Consider the following 18860-nt stretch of genomic DNA (forward strand, 5'->3'; position numbering starts at 1 on the left):
ATGACAATAAGCAACACATCCTATTTTATAAACATCTAATAATCTAGTTATTTCACTTTGCGATTTTAAGGAAAGGTGTATAATTTTGTAAATACTATAAACAATTATTATAAGATGATATAATAATAAATTAACATAATTACAGCCACTATGGGTTTTTTTTTGCTGGTTTTTACTGGTTTTGGTGATGGTACCAAAACATTGTAAAAATACGAAATTGGCAATACTGAAGTGATAGTCTATATAAAATGCATGTTTGCCATAGCTCAAAATAGCTAATTTTGCCGTGCCCGAGACAAAATTATATAACATGCCCCTTAATTGCATTCTTGTTGCCTTGCAATCGAATTCGGTATGCATTACATATACAGCTTTTTGAAACGCAAAACTTGACATGAAAAGTATTGTTTACTATGTTTAATGACACGCCTAGAGTTTTAATCTCTATCGATCGATATAGCAAGATCAATTGATAATCTTCTAATATTATCATATGTCTTACTTTTTTTTGCTATGATTTCTGGTGTTGATCTTGTTTTTAGACGTCTTTCATGTGAATCATCTTTAAGCCATTATGACCACATTGAAAGAAACCAGCCCACTTACATTATTTTCGACACAGCAGTTTACCTAACATCTTCACGATAAATTTCCAATTCCAAAAGAATTTAATCATTATCGCTTAGTTTTTTGTATTGTTTAAAAATTCGCCCATAAGAAATTCGAATAGTCTGTGAATGGCTTGACATGAAAATATTGATGAATTTAGAGGTGGAAATTAAAAGATAAAAAGCATAGCGAATATTGCGAAAAAATTGTAAAAATTATGTTACTTTTAATATCCATTTATCACACTTTAACAGTATGAAGTTGATTCAGTAACAGAAATGAATACGAGAATGTTTTATAATGATTGTTTCAATATAGGAAGAATTCTAAGTATAATACATATTTAAATTTTTAATATTGCAGACTAATGTTAGGTATAATATTCGTTATAAATCAATAAAATCATTTTAAAATAAAAGCATCACTTTGTCTCTATGATTTATACTACAAATTTGTTTAATAAAGTTAAATATTAATCTAAAAAGTACTTTGTATCCCAACTCTCACTTAGTTTAGATAGTTTACATATTTTCTTCCATGCAAAATTTTTATTTCTAAAACAGTTACACATTTTTTACATAAACAAACACTTGATACAATTGTAATTAAAAGGATTATTGTATATTCTTTTCTTTTATCTCCTAACAACATTTATTTCTTGTGAAATTGCTCCCAACTGCTCTACTTTTTTATATGAACGTGCAAATTTAATGGATGCTTCAATTTAATTTTCACGCTGCTTCAATATTGCTTTTTAATAATAAAAAAAATAAAAAAAAATGGAAATAAAAAACATAATAATAATTCGAAAAAAAATGCAACACACCAAACAAATAATGCTTTAAATGCACTGTTGTAAAAATTGAAAAATCTTTTGGAATACTATTACACCGTAAAAATATATAGACAAGTGACTATAGTGGAGAAGAAAATAGCAGCGCGTCCTTTTTCTCAAACTTTCGATCAGGAGCGTATCAATCACTTTATAACCAAGAAAGAAAACTTTGGCTTTGAGATGGCCAAAGATCAGGATGTAGTGGATAATAAGCAGCAAAGTGCTATTATTATGAATGGCTCAGCGCCACCACACTCACAACCCAACTTAGATTTGTGGTTCAAAGAAGTGGTGGAGCTGAGAAAGAAAGCAGGTGAATATAAGGTAGGTATTTGTTATATTGTAAGTAGTTATTTGATTTATATATTATTTAAAAATTATTTCATGCTTAGTGTCGCGGTTGGGGCATAGAAATCGATCCAGATCTATTTAAAAAACAAAAAGATCTCTGGGATCAGGTTTCAAAACGTAGTTCGCTTTCAGCCTTATCTTTAGCTTCTTCTGTGCATAGGTAAGCTTATTAGAACTAAAATATATAATTATTCATAAACAATTAATAAGCCACCATTTGCATAATTTTTTTTATATTATGTAGACCTATTACTAAAGAGGAGAAAGAACAAGAGAACAATAAAAAATCTATACCATTAAGCAAAACACAAAAACCCCGAGTTCCTGGACAAGCATATTTGATTGATAATAAAGATGAAATTTCTGCACTGCCAGCACGTTTTAGCAATATTCGTCATCACTTGGAACGCACCACTGGACCTGGTAATATAATTTTACCATAAAATGAAATAACCAATTATTTTGTATTGAAAGTCAGGTAATCTAATAAATTATTTATATTGTGAAATTTTCTAGATGTTGAAGAGGGCGCACTTTTGCCATCGCCTACTCGTGAAAAACTCATGCCAGCTATAACCAAACGTGAGTCAGAATCACAACGCGGTAGTCCTAAAAAAACTGCCGCATCGCGTCATGGTTCACCACAAAAAGGTAGTCCACAAAAGGGCAGTCCAAAAAAGGTGATCAAAAGTAAGTACAAAATTAATTTACTACAGAGTAGTATATATCCACAAAAAAACTATTTAAAATTACTCAAAAATATATCACAATATTTTATAAAATTTCAAATAAACTAAAAAATGTTAAAAGGCACTGGCAATCCAAAAGGCACACAATGCAATATCTACACTGAAAAAAATATAGTCAACAAAAGTACAAAATAATTTATCGTTTTCCACACTTAACACAGAGTTTTGTGTCCATAGATTTTCAATTATTTATTAAATTATTTTCAATTCAATTTCATTTTGTCAATAATTTGCAAAATTTTTCAATTGTTTGCAAATTTATGGTTATTTGCACTATTTTTTGATTGTACACCAAACAATTTCAATATTAATTTTACTGAATTGCTGCTCTGCAATTTAATTGCAATTTATTTTGAAACTTTGCTATTTCGGTTTGAACTGCTTGATTTTGCAAATGATTATTTCAACTCAGTTCTTAGCATACTTTTACTTTTTTTGCCATGTACAATATTTAAATGATTTTGATTTCAAGTTATGCTCTTTAGTACGATTTACTCCAATGTTATATGAGAATGACGTTTTGGAGTACTTGTATAATTTAGTATTAATCTATAAACTGTGTAAGATACGTATGAAATTTAACTAACACCAATTTGTATGTTTTCTATTTTTATTTTTTTATTAGTACTATATGTTAGTTATTCTAACAATGAATTACATACATATGTAAAACATATGTACATAAGTAAATCCAGAATATATATTCATGTATCATTCTTATATTATGGTATATCATATTATGAAGAGCTAATAGTATAATGTCCGTTCAACGAGCGTAGGAAATAGGTTGCACTACATAGATCTTAGACCACTATACCTAAAATCTATGTGATTGTAAAAATTTCGAATCTCTACATCATTGCTTGATTATGAGTTAAAATGTCGTGAAATATATAAAATTGATAAAACATGTATTGAATGCATATGAGCAACACTAACTGGAAACCATGACAATGCAATTAAATGATGTTCATACCGACATGTTTTGTTTCTTTGAACAAGTGCAACGAAAAATCTTGTTGGAATATTTTCTTCATAACAAGTTAAAAAACAACACTGTTAAAACAACAACTCTGTTGAATTTCTAAGTGCTTCTACATTTTGATAGCAGCTGGTCACTGTCTTTTTCATTAAAGCAATACATATACAGTTTATTTTAATCCGTTACATGTTTTAACGAAAGAAATGCATCGGTGTAAACACCACTTTTCAGTCAGGATCAGTAAACATGTTGCATGTGTCGGTCTGAACATCACTTCATAGCTAAATGAACTTAATTGTTAAAAAAAGCAAGTAATGTTTATTAATATCGAAATGCTAGAACATATAGTAGCAAATTCAGCATAAAAACTGTTATCACTGACAATTATCTCTATATGATAATAATAGAAAATTTTGTTGAAGTAAAGTTTTTCATACTATTGCTTGTCATTTGTTACTACGTTTAAATATATCTAAATTGTGAATTGTTATTAGTTAAAAACAATTTCTTAATTATAATTGTTGGAATGGTTTCAACGATTGGAATAATTTCCTAAGGATTCTAAATATAATGTTGATTTCATTTACTTCTAAAGGCAACACTGACTGCGCTGTGGTTTTACTAAATAAAAATTTAAAAAGTAAACTTTCGTTCAGTAACTAATTTTTTTTGCAATATCATATTGTGATTATTTTATAACAATAACCAGATGTATCGAAACCAGGATTATTCGAAAACCAATACTTTCCCTCAGAGATAGCTAATGACTATTGTGTTGCGTTTAAAGTAGCCAGGAGAAAACAAGCTAAACTAATTGCTTTCAGTACAACTACTTACGTAGTCTTAGTTCTTTTTAAAGTAATTGATTTCGCAGATGAAATTTATTCAATCTGATGTTACTTTCGTTATTTCGAGCAGGTCAGTAAAGAAACGGAATTTTAAGCGCTGGAGCCACTTTGTCTCGGAAAGAGAAAAAGGAACTGAGTGATATATTTCACTTCGTTTTCATCATAATAGCTCCTGCGTTAAAGTATAGTGACCGAAAGGTCTTTTGTTTTCCTATTTAATCTTGGGCATGGAGCTTTCTCATATATGTGATTTGTCTATAAGTTAATCGCAACTAAAGAAATGTATTTATTTATGTTTCATAAATTCACAGTTCATATATCGGTGTTTGCAGCGATATATCAATATAAATCCACATAATCAACATTTATCAACATAAATGTGTTGATCGCATTTATTTCTATTTTGGAGCATTTACTGACCATTTCCGAAATGAACAGTTCGTTCGTTCTTTTCGATATCCGTACGTCCAGCACACCAACAAAGTGTAACTTATTGATGCGAAGCATTATATGAGACACATATCATTACAATCCTTGATTTAGCCATTTTGAATTGATTTGTCTGCATTATGAACTTTAGAGAAACTTGAATTCAAGTAGTTGTTTGAAGAAGAAGAGCAAATTTTAAAAAAAATACATAGGAATGTTACAAGCCATTGGTGGTTTATTATTAAGTTGAGGAATTCGATCTAGAGATCAATTGTGCTCCTTTTATAATTACTGAGTCAATTTTCTTTTTAATGTTTTTCTAAACAAGTTTTTGTTTTAAATCTTTTTAAAAATTATTTCAAAATAAAAAAAATGTTAGCAGTTAAGATTTCAACAAATGAAATTGTTGCAAATTAGTAACAATAAAGTATATAGAGCTATTTTTTTATAATTACACTAGTAAATGTACTTTTAACTGCTTCAGTAGCGAAGAGGCTGTCTCACTATGTTAATGCAATTTGCATAAAAAGTAGTACGAATACAGTGCAGTACAATATATAAAAAAGTACCAAATATATTAATCTCATATAATGAACTATAACAGCTACAAACGGAAATATATATTGTAGAAAAATAGTATGCTTTTTAGAAAACTAAAATAAACGCTAAGCGCACAATATAGCAAACAATATAGTTTAAAACATTACTATGATATAACCGGATATTGCAAATCAAATTCCAAAGTCGTTTATTAATTTCAGAAATTGTCTAAACTGTACAGTTAGAGATACTATATGTATGTATATGTACATTTATGTTTTAGAACTTTTCATTTGTAGTATGTGTGTTTTTTTGTAAATTTCAATAAAACATTCTACAACAAAACACAATTTTCTCAAAACTAAATAAAATTCATTTACATTTAGAATTTAAAAAAAAATTAAATAAATTCGTCAATCTTTTTGAAAATCATTAACATTTTGTAAAATAAATCCAATAAAACAAATACCTTCTATCATAAATCATTATAATAACAAACAACAACAAATAAAGCACGCTCACAATCGGTCGGTCCTGCCGTAATTGAAAATGTATCTCCAAAACGTCAGATACGTTCAGCAAGCACAGCTCCAGCTACTAAGGGAATTGGTAAAAAGGCAACGATAGCGCCAACAGCGCCAACAACAACAACAACCTCAGCGACCACAGGAATTACTATAACAAGTGCTGAGCGTAAGCCTCGTCCATGTAAGTAAAGTTGTTGCAAAATTCATGAAAAATGTTGCTAACAAGAAAAAAGTTCTTGCCGTTTTCAATTTCATAAACTAAAAGCATTTTTATTTGAATTTTTAGTTTAAAATTTATAAAATATTTATTTTTAATTTATACATTTTTCATTATGTTTGATTTATTACTTTTAGTCTTGGATATATCAAACTATTTAAAATATTTTATTAAAATTTTATTACGACAGTCTTGTAAAAATCTGTTAATTAATGTTAATTGAATAAATAGTTTAGCATTATACTTCTTTCTGTAAGTGATAGTGAATATTTGTTGATAGCTAAGATGTTTGTGTATTATTATTCTAAACTCTGACATCATATAAGATGGTAAATACAATCCTAATCATTAACCAAAAAATTATTCTAATATGCATTTTGTATTAAAACTTTAATAACAGTATTATTATTAGTAAAATTATTTATTTTAATAATTATTATAAACATTGTCTATTAAAATTTTAATTATTTTTAAATACTTTTTTTTATATTGTGTTTTATTTGTTCATTAAGTTTCATTAATATATCTTATATATTACTACAATATATACTATAGCGGACAAAAAAAAACAAAAAAAATAAAAAAAGAGCGTATGTAAACAAAATATAAAGAGAGTTGTATTATTTTTATTTGGATCTTACTTGTTGTGAGTTACTCAAGATAATTTTGTTTAAGGACAATATATTCTATATTACATACAACGCATTACCTATTTTTTAATTTCCTCCAATCAATAAGTTTTGACATCTTCAAGAAAAACATTTTTTGTTATTGTATCTAAGAGAGAGAGAGAGAGGAAGAGGGAGAGAGAGGGAGAGAGAGGGAGAGAGAGGGAGAGAGAGAGAGAGAGAGAGAGATACAGGGTATCTTAGAGATAAATTCCACTGAATTTGGAAATATGAAGGATGTGATGAATGAGAAAGCTTAAAGTACCCTTTTTAATAACTATAGTATTCTATCTTTTAATTATCATTGGACTGGCTTCACCTTTCAAAGATAACGGAAGTGAATCATCCCATATCATCCCATCCTACAGCCCATCTTATGCTCATAAGCATAAATAATAGAAGAAACATTCAAAGTTTAGGCTTCTATTTTGTTAACGGTTAGTTGGGATTTATAACGATTGCAGCTAGTATTAGGTTGAATTGCGATCAGTGGTATTAATAAATGCAATCATGTTGTTTTGAACCCAGTACTGCCACATTTAATTACTTACGGCAATTATAAAATACTTTACGTAATTAACTATTTCATTATCATTATTTCAAAAAAAAAAGTTATCAATTTTTTGCTACGTATTAACTGTAAGCATTTATGTGCATTGGGTTTTTTTTCAATTGCTATATTCAAAGAAGTTATATACACTATTTTTGGTATTATAATAAAAACGTAAATAGCCAGTTTAAATATAACATATCCATATAAATCAAAGAATCGGTTAATTGTTTTTGTATGGAAGATTAAAGTCAACTAGATATTGCTGTAAAGAACTGGTGAAATCGATTGAGCTTTGAATATAACTGATATATAAATAGATTCTTTAGCCACTTCAATTGATTTAATTACTACTAGCTACACTATATATATAATCAAATTATGTATTGCTATAAAAACTAATTGAACTGCAATAAGGATTGTTGTCATAAGTCAAAATAAATGAGAAACTGCTACTGGTTGTTTTAATTAAAAACTAGAAAAAATTTAGTTTCACTTCGTTGAACTGATATTTCCAAATAAAGCTCTAGTTTATAAGCTCATTCTAATTTAAAGCACGGCAAATGCTTTGGTTAGTGTCACTTAAAAAATAAGAAATGAAAAAAAACTTGGAACTTGGGCATTGAAAATCTGTGTTGTCTTGGGTACTTGTGAAAAAACGCGATTAGTTATCGCTTCTAATTTGATAGACACGAGTTTCAAACATTCCGAACAAATTATATACGGACTACAAACAAATGAAAAATATGAATATTTCCTAAGACCACCGATGATAAGTACTTGGCAATACTCGAAACAGCGTTCTTTGGTTAGCCAAATTTCACTTAAACTAACTAAAATTTTTGTTGTTGTCCTTTCATTTCTATTTCGAACCCTTCTAACTTTTAAATATTTTCTTTTCGTCATAAGACGCGTCACTTTCAGCAAGAAAAAAATTAACATTAAAAAATACGTTATTCTGGTATCTGATGTATTATAATTGATAAATACCTCAATGACAAATGCTCTTCAAATATTGGTTTAATAATCGACTAATTGGCTCATTTGGTTTACAATCTTTGTTGTCACTCAAGCTTGTACAAGGAAATTCTGTATATCATTTATATTTACCGATGATATTATTGGTATGAAAACTATAGTACTTTTTAAATATTTTTATGATTTGACATATCAAACAGCCAAAATCGTACTTTTTATTTTTTTTTTTAAATTTGGAGTGTATTACAAAGTTACATCGTTACACCATTTCCCGTTTTAGTGTAAATCAACCTTTTTATTTTTAAAATATATTGTAACAATAATTTTAAAATTTTTATGTATATATTAGAGCTATAAAAATTTATTTTAAACTATTACATTTTCAATTTTGAATTAAAATTTAATATTTAATCAAATCTTTTTAGTTTAATTTTGTAAATGGCTCTTTTCTATCTTCTCATTTTGTTTTTTTATTTAAGTTAACTTTTTTAATAAAATATGATAGTTTATTAAATATTTTATGAAACATTTCACATTTTTGCCTCTATTAATTAAGACATATTTATTTCGTTTTTAATTTACATCAAATGTTGTTTACATATAGTTAAAAATACCCAAATATTAACCACTGCATATTAAAAATAAAGAATCATATTAATTATTTCTTCCGCAATTTACTTAATTTTTTAAATAAATTTGAAATTCTTAGTCCACTTAAGTGTAAAGTATAAGGTACCTTGTATTTATATAGCTATCATATAAAAATAAACATATTATTATATGTTAACATAACTTCATATTATATTAAAATGACATTGCAGTACAACACTTTTTTTATTATATTTAATTATAATCTGTTTTCAATAAAATGAGAATTACAAATCTAAATATTAATGTAATTTGTTTTAATTGTATTTACCATCTTATATTACTGAAAAATTTGAGTTATTATATTGATTGTATTTATTTAACTGTGGAATTCTTTATATTAGTTGAAATGTAAACATTTTTATCGTAATATATCTTAATATATCATAAAATGAATTTAATGCAATATTTTTATAACATTTTTTTATTTAGAGAAGTTCAGCATGTTTTTAAAAAAACGTAGTTATTCAAGTCAAATATTTTTAATACAATTGACTTACCATATACATATATTAGTGCAAATATTCTTATAGAAAATATTTAAAATTACACTAGAGAAATTTATATTAAAAGATATGTATATACAAAATACCCATATGTGAGTGTTCGTAATTGTTCTTAAATGTTTGAATGAATGTTTTAATAAATGTTTATATAAGTTCTTACAAATATAGTAATGAAATATAGCTAGTTTATAACTTTATAAAATAAATAATTAATCATAAATAAAATCATACCAAAAATACATAATGTAGTTTTTTACAATATTAGCACAGAATCATGAATTTGATCTTAGTCAGTTATGTAGACGAAGATTTATTACAAGAAAAAAAAAATTGGTAATATCCCTCTTATGTTATTCATATGATCATGATAATATATTCAAAAAGGTACATATCCTTCGTCTAAATCTATTGACAAAAAACTTTGATACAGATTTTAATCTGTTTAATAGGTTTCAGTTTTGCATAACTCCAGTACTTATAAATAAGAATAATAATAAACACTGAATTATAGAAGGTGTTTTCAGTTTTCTTTTATTTTATATAAAATTTTTATGAAATTCATTTAGAAATGAATAATTCTTGTAGTTTTATGAAAAGCTTCATATCATGCTTGTTAAATTATCTCGCTTATGTTTTTTGGGATTCATGAGATTCATATGACCTCGAATAATGTACTAGGATATCCATCCTAGAATTTTATACTCCATATAATAACTAAATAGAAATAGTTAACAAAAATAAATCCACGTCAGTCATTTTTGTTTACATAACAAAAGAAACAACGAAAACTTGAAATCTTTGGAAATCAGTAGTCTTTTGTTCCTACTAGACGTAAGAATAAAGTTGTCAAATATGTCTGTAGAATACTTAGAGGAAAACGTCAGGTTTTTTGGTCTGCAGGGATTTATATTAAGTGGCTTTTGCGAAACTTCTTGAATATCTATATCTAACAATATATTGGATTTAGTATCTGTTATCTAACATGATTTTGTTATACTCGTATACGAAGTCATTTCATCTACTTTGCGAATGCTGATATTTATCTGAAATTCCATAGGTCAAAATCTCATTATGAATCTAAAATAAATGGACTTGTTTGCTCTTATTAGGCGTACCATTGCACTTCTTAACAATTAACAATCTTAATTTAATGGATTTATATGCTTTTCTATAGTGAGAAAAATCGTAATTCTTGTATTTGGTATCAATTTAAAATTTTCATGACCTTTTGTTGGATAGATTATGGCTTTTACTTTGAAACGGTGACTTTCAATTTTAGCTTTGTGAATAAAAATTTAAGTTTTAATTAATTGTATTTCAAAGGAGTTTTGTCGTAATAGTATTTATTAATTAGTAACTGTAGTAGTTCATAAATTCTTAAATTTTATGCCCTTGGTAACTTTCATTATATTGCAATATTAGTAGCTATTTTTTTATCTAAGGTTGCGCATACTATATTCAAGTTAATTGTAATACAGATTTCTTTAACTAAATTACTAAAATCACTTGAGAAAAGTATTTTTATTTCTACAATTATATTGAAGTTGTTTTCAGTAAAGTTGATTCTGATAATTAGCATACTCGTATATAGAGGAACATATTTCATTTGAAGTAGTTAGTGATTTAAACTTGTAGTTTCGTTTAAATGATTTGATTCGTCAAAACTTAAAGAAATAATATTAATTTTTAAGACTGGTTCTCTTTCTCTTCAACTATTATTTGTAGTAACTGTTATTTATTTTATTATTATAATTATTTCGTAATTATTTCGTAATTATTTATCATTGATATCATTTCTTTTCACAATAATTATTACACAAAATATAAGAAAATAATAAAAAGAATTTATTATTAAAATAAGGATAATATTTTTGTTGTAGTAAACGGTAAAATAATTTTAAAAAATAATTTAATTTTTTTTTTTTTAATTACTTATGTTCTTATAGCAACCCTATCCACTACATTCCATTCCCGTACGAAAAGTAGTTCCTTACCTCCTAGCGGTAGAGCTCATATAAGTACAGTTCCTGCTACAAATCAACTTCATCCAAATCAATCACAATCATCACAAACAAATGAAATCTGTAGAAAATCGCCGCAACCGTTATACATGCGTAAAAAAGATAAAGATAAATCGAATTTGTTAAGTAGTATTAGTGGTAGTGGTAGTAGCAGCTTAAATAAGTTAACAAAACCACGACCAAAAACTACTATTGGCAGCGCAGCAACCACAACTGCAACTGCAACAACAAATATTGGTAATGGTGGTGGTGGTGAGACTGGTAGTACACCATTGGTAGATGGTGACCCAGAGATGACTATTAAGCGTTTAGCAGTTCCAGGTCAGGATAATAAATTGGCTGAAAGTGAGTAGAGTTGTACCTCAACTGTTGGTTTAATTGTAGACGAAACAAATTCTACACTAAATTTTAATACATTTTTAACTGTTACATGTTCTCTATTTTTTGTTTTTTTTTTAGTAGTAATTCTTCACATAATTCTCTTTTTAAGTTTTTATTAAATTTCCGTGTTGCAAATTGTAAATAAACTATTTAAATAAAATCACACTAATAAAAATAATTTCAAAGTTTGTAAATTAGTTTTAAGTAGAAACTGTAACATTTATAATCAAACAGAATCAAGATCTATTAATAGAAATATTTTTAATATTACGTGGAATATATTATAAATTTTACATAATTTTTTTATTGTAACATTTAATATTAATGTTAATTTAATGCAACATTATATTAATTTTAAAAATTTTTTAATTTTCATAAAAATATTCAATGATTATATTTTGTTTAAAATTTAATTCTTAATCTTATTTTAATGTAATTTATTTTTTAAAAGAAATTTTTTTTATTGATATATTTTTAAAAGTATATAGATCTAAAAACTGCTACAAGTTATGCTCAGTATAACGTATTTATTTTATAATACATCTCTAGACACCGAAAATCAATAAATCTGTATAGTAGTAAATCTCAAATTTTTAATATATAGTTTATTATGCTGATAATTTTGCATTATTAACTTAAATAATAATAAAAAAAAATGGTACTGTATTCTTGAAAACCACTTTAAATCTTATATTATGAAAACATTTATTTAAAAAAATCTGCTATATCTGGCAGAAAGAGATTCAATGTATTTTAAGTGATGTAAAATCGTAAAATCTCCTCCTAGTATACCTCACCAATGCGATTATAGAATGCTTTTATATAAAAATATTACATGATTGCAAAACTCTTATTATATATACATACCATACATTGAAATTTGAGAAATTGGATTGCACTACATATTTACCCGATAAGAATAAAGATTCTAATTAATGGAATAAGGAATAAACTGCCTAAGCTGTTTCTAATAATTCTAATAATTCTATTGCTAATACGATTATTGCATTACTAAACCATTATGTATATATTCTAGAATAGAAAGACCCCTAGTTACAACCATCAAGATGTTATAAACTCAGATCCAAAAATAATATTATGTAGTAATTATTACTATTTATGACTGCTTATGTCGAGGTGTTACCTATTATTACTTAGATTTTTTTAAATCTGAATGCATATATTATTTATACCAATTTGATACATACTTAAGTTAAATAAACTTTATATAGTCATATAGTTTCTGTTAAGTAATGGTTTAAAGGAAACATAAAATGTCACATATTATACAAGCTATCGATGGTCGTTTGGTTTTGCCATGTCATCAAAGCAGTATCTTTAGTTTTTAACTAATTTAGTTAAGTTCAGCAAGTTTAGTTTAATCTTTTGTAAAAAAAATCATTCAAGAATTGATGAAAGTAATTGATTATATGACTAAATATATTCCTATACAAAATAAATGGTATTTTTAATATATATATATTGAATTTTAAATTTGTAAGGAAGTAAGGAAGTAGTAGTGTTTAGCCTAAAAGTAAATAACTAGTAATTAATGTAAATATGATACCATTATAACTGCATATAAAAAGTACTAAAGTTTCCATATATAAATAATTCCTATATACTAACTACCTACTTTAGATGAATAAATAAAGAAAAATATTAATGGAAAAAATTATAAAGAGTTTTTCGAAAAGTAGTGAACTACAACAAAAATTCTTTTTTATATTATTTTAATTAATTGAATAATTTTTTGAGACTGCAAAGTTATAATAATTATAAGTTATTAAAAATTTTAATTTGTATTTTTTATTTTAATGAAGAATTTATTTTCTTTATGTTTATTTAATAATTTTATTTAGTTCATTTTTAATGAACTAATTAATTTAAACAAGCACATATTATTTTTTTAATTGTTTTAAAATGTTTAAGTAATGTTTTACAGATTTTATAAAGAAAATTTAAAATGGAGTATTAAACTTCTACTAAAATGAATTCCACTTAATATTAAAAATAAATAAACAATATAATTAAATGTGCTCGTTGTTGTTGTTACATACTTATTTCAATAATATAATTTATTTTATATTTTATTAATAACTTAAACTTATAAAAAAAAATGAATTAAAAAATACTACTGTAATAGATATTTAGTTGAGTTATGTGTTTTTATAAATGTTGTGAAATTTAATTTTTTGTCAATGTATTTCTGAACTATATAAAACAGTATGTTTAATTTTTCTATGACTGTTGCTGCCTTTCTATACTCCTTTAAATATTTTATATTAACTTAAACTACTTTTATAAAACTAAATATTATTTGTAATAAAACAACACAAATATACATACTGGCCGTATAATTTACAAACATAATTATTTAAATTTTTATATTTAATATAAAAAAATTATCCAAGAAACCATATAAGTTATTTATTTTATACAAAACATCATGTGGTAATGTGATACAAGTTAATAAAAATTCAAATTTATACTATATGTCCCAATACTATATGTTACTAATAGCATATGAATTAATCATTGTACATTCATAAATTATTTCTCAATAAATATTAAATTGGAATTCAACGAATATATCATTAAACAAAATTTCAGTTCAATTAATTCATATAAAATAAAATGTTACCATTAAAATCATTATTACTTCAAGGGACCTTTAGACATAGTACATAGAATATTTTATTCAAAAATAAGTTACTGATTCGATCAAATGAAACTGTGCATCAAGAATATATATATAGCAAATAATTTTTGCAGTTTTTATAATTATTTCTTACATTCCATTTTAGTACATTCTAATGCTCATCATTATTTTCTACTTCCATCTGAAATTTCCAACTTTTCCCAATCAAAAAAAGATATTTTTAGCTATCTGGTATAGAGTGTATTACCAACTACTCGTCCTTTGCTTAATGATAATGATTCGTGATCATATTTTTTAGTGATTTAATTTGGATCAGATGAATCTTGGTATTACTGCGAAAATATTGTTTTAGCGAAACTAAAAGCATCATTGTGTACTAATATCACAATGCTATTGATATGCATTGTTAATCTAACTTTTCATTTGAGTGAACCTAATTATGTCTAAAGTACTATTTTTTCTTATATTAATAAAGTAACCATGTGAGTATTATGCATAGGATGTTTCATTTTGCTATAGGTTCATAGTTCAATATTGAACATGAAAAAATTGTCATTTGTACCCAGCTTACCAGCTTAATATGTTTAATGCTTTTAAATGCCCAGTTTGATACCTTAAGATGTTTTATCATGGTTTTAAGGTTTCCACAGAAATGTAACTAAACCTGGGAACTTATCGTTCTCCAGGAAACTTGTTATTGTTTTTCTTGCAGCAATAATTTATATCCAGTTGATCAGATTGAAATATACAAAATAATTTGCTAATCAATTTCTTCTATAATTTGAAGATAGTATATTATTTAAAATAGATTCAGATAAATAAGGCGAGATTTATTTAAACATTACATGTATAGATCACTTAATATATCAGTTATTAGTTAAGTTTTTTGTTTTATAAATTTAGAAATTGTTGCCTTTAATAAAGATTTACTCCTGTAGTATATGCAGTCAAGCTTATAGACTAAATTATATCGATTAAAAAGCATCATATTATTAGCTTTTATTCCTCTCCTTTATTAAGTAATAATCTATACTAATATATTTAACATTTAAATTCACCTTTTGTTTATAGTCTTAACTTGACGAAGGCTTGGTTTTTCCTATAATTATTTTATTTGTAAGGTTCGAATAGATTTTCAACGAGCTTGAGTTAATAGGTAAAAAAAGGTAGATGACATATATTTTTTTTTTGTAGTTATAATCGAGTACAACATATCGTATATCTTTGAGTATAATAATTTTTTTTCGACATTTCTAATAATGTATCCTTTAAATAATCAATAATAAATCTGAAATTTTATTCCTTAAATTTCATATCACTTGTGGCAAGCAAACTTGCTTTAGGATAAGTTATGAAAAAAAACAATGTTAAGCAATATTTTAAAATCGAATTGGTGTAGTTCTTGTAAAGCAATGGAGAGTCTAACATTAATTCATCATAATTAAATATAAGATCATAACTCATAATTCATATATTCTCGCAAGAAACCTGACTTATTTGAGCTCTGATCGACTTGTCATGTTCTATACTTCTTCTCGTAAGTCCGATATGATGTCTTTATATTATTGCAAATATATTGTAAATGGCACAATATAAGAAAGAAAAATTAATATTATATGTTAAAAATACCACACGTCTTAAGCTTTACCAGAGCTGATATGTGTATGAACATTTCTCACAGAAAACATGATTGGATGAGCTAATGCAAACTTCATTACCGATCATTACCTAAAATGATATTTATTTATTTCTTCTTTATCACAGCTACACCTGCTCTTAATTTTGGTCAAAATTTCTAACTCTCACGGAAGCTATAAACTAATCGTTTATACTAACTATACGATATTATTTTATTCGCTGTCTCTTTTCGCTATTTTTGGTTCTCTTTTCTATTAAACAATACTACACTGACAAAAACAAATAAAAAATCAAAATTATTTTCTAATTAAAAATTAATTGCATGAATGATTTTGTATATCTGGTTTGCTCTGATTATATAATTTTTTAATCTATATTACTTCTTATTATTATAGCTTCTAAAGCTTACATTTGTATTGCCTTTTTAAGTTTTTTGGTTTTTCTTCAGATTTATTTTTAAATTGACACTGATTTTTCAATAAGTTTTTTTATAATTTGGTTATTGACAAACAGTAAATTTAAAACATAAATTTATGAATTTATGCTTCAGTTAAACTAAACCGTCCAAAACTAAAGCCTCTAGCTATACGTTCTTCCAAATTGAGCTAATAAAATTTAATTATTATACCAAATATGTGTTACTAATGTATATATTGCAATTGTTTGCAAATTTTATTTTCTTTCTATTAGATGACGCTGAAGATGGGCGTGAAACAGCTATTTCCGTCTCCAGCTGCAGTCCACATCCTGCAGCTGAGTTGCACGATGAACCAATTGTTAAGTCACCACCAGAGCCTACACGTGTTAAATCGCCCGAACAAATAATAATGCGCTCTCCAGACCCAGTTAACTGGACTGTGCCATTGGATACAGGGAAAACATTTACCGTTACACAAAATGTCAAAGAGGGTACTATTTCATATATATAAGAATAATTAAAAATTATATATAAATATTATTATTTAACTCTTTATAGGTGAAAACTATAGCCGACCACAAAGTGAAATAAAAGCTTCGACACCAGTTGAAAAGCCACCACCACCACCACAGTCGGCGCCACCAGAATTAACCGAACAGGTTAAAATGGATGGTAAGCTTTAAGAACGCTTCAAAATTCCATTAAAATAAACCAAAAAACAAGCTTTTTAAAAAATTCGCTACTCATCATCACATCAGTTAATAAAAATTAACAAATTAACAAATTAAATCAAAAATACAAGATACCAAAGAAAGCCTTTCGTAACACTTTCAAAACTTTCCCCCCTTTTGCGAGCACAGCCTGGAAAAATGCCGATCTAACTGATCCGAAATCGTCGTTGAGCAGCTCTAGTCCAACTTCTGCCATTGGCAAAGTAATTACAACAAAGCAGCCAACTGCCGGCGCTGGTGGTTTGCCGCCACCACCACCACCGCCTACAACAACTGCAACAACAACAATTATTGAAAACCCAGTACAAGGTTCAAAATTACGTTGTCTCGATGATCCAATATTTGATGTGGATGCTAATGTTGGTATCGGTACCGTTGGTGCTGGTATCACTACATTGCCATCCTCATCGAATCCGAATCCGAATACGAATCCAAGCAATACAACAACGACTGCTCGCAGCACTGCTAGCGATGTTTTGGAAAAGGCTCGTGACCGTTTCGATCGCTTTTGGGGTGGTAACAAAGAGGATAAAGTTTAAGCAATTAATATTTGAAATTTTTATACTAATCTTACAGGTATTTAGTCGAAATCATTATAAATACGATTACCAAGATTACGCCTACTAATTGACACTAAACACTAGAAACACTTATCGAACACCAAAACTCAAGAAATGCAAACACAAAACCACAGTTCAAGCAAATATAATACTGAAAAATGTAAGCAATGATTACAGCCATTATTAATTAATTATTAATTAAAACAGTAAGTAATTAAGTTTTAAACTCAAAACTCTTTACTAAATACTAAGAAACAGTAAATTAAATATAAATTCTAAGATATAATTCAAATAAATGAAATACATATAACTGAAGACGCGATAGCGCTACTAATAAACAGGGTAGCCGCAACTAAAATTAAATTCTAATAATTTGTTTAAATAAATAATCATAAATAATTAATTTATAATAACAATTAAATCAATTTAAATGATTATATTCTTTTTCAATAAAATTTAGTATAGATAGAAAAGCATGGGCTATCGTTTAGGATCTCAGGGCAGTTTAGAAAATACTTCATTAAGCTTCATTAATAAAAATTTAATTTCTCACAGAAAATGTTTCAGGTTATATTAAAAGTTTATATAAAACAATAAATTATTTACTTTTGTTACTGAGTACAAATTTACCATAAATCACTACAGTAGAATATTATTCTTTTTTCTATTTATCGAAGCACTTATTATAGCTTGGTTGCATCATTCGGCGGATGAAGGTTTTATATTAAACCATATGTACTATATAATGTTGGTTTGTACAAGTGTACATAAATGCAAGAAATCGTTCACTTTTCTGGCTTTATTATTTTAATTCAATGCAAATATTGCACAGTCTAGTATGGATTGGACCCAATGAGTGCAGTGATATGCAACTTAAAAAGAAACATTTTTAAAATGTTGATGAGTAAATAAATAAATTTTATTATAAGTGGATGGTGTAGAAATCTAACAAAATATGGTTCAACATAAAATTATGTGTTAGAAATAAATTAAAAATTGTATTCAGTTTACT

At 26.3% G+C, this 18860-nt stretch overlaps 1 protein-coding gene across 1 annotated transcript in view; it reads left to right on the top strand.

Annotated features, from left to right (window-relative positions):
- The window catches only part of LOC119675796 (mucin-5AC-like), a gene marked incomplete at its 3' end in the record, with an annotated part of 37529 nt that extends 18669 nt beyond the window's left edge, over positions 1–18860 (top strand). Inside the window, 9 exon segments of the mRNA XM_038087008.1 lie at positions 1516–1768; positions 1837–1955; positions 2040–2218; positions 2312–2485; positions 5857–6051; positions 11384–11803; positions 16830–17048; positions 17116–17229; positions 17418–18860. Coding sequence (XP_037942936.1) covers positions 1516–1768; positions 1837–1955; positions 2040–2218; positions 2312–2485; positions 5857–6051; positions 11384–11803; positions 16830–17048; positions 17116–17229; positions 17418–17827 — 2083 coding nt within the window.

The sequence above is a fragment of the Teleopsis dalmanni genome, chromosome 2 (genome assembly GCF_002237135.1).
Source record: "Teleopsis dalmanni isolate 2A chromosome 2, ASM223713v2, whole genome shotgun sequence".
NCBI classification, from domain to species: Eukaryota; Metazoa; Arthropoda; class Insecta; order Diptera; family Diopsidae; genus Teleopsis; species Teleopsis dalmanni.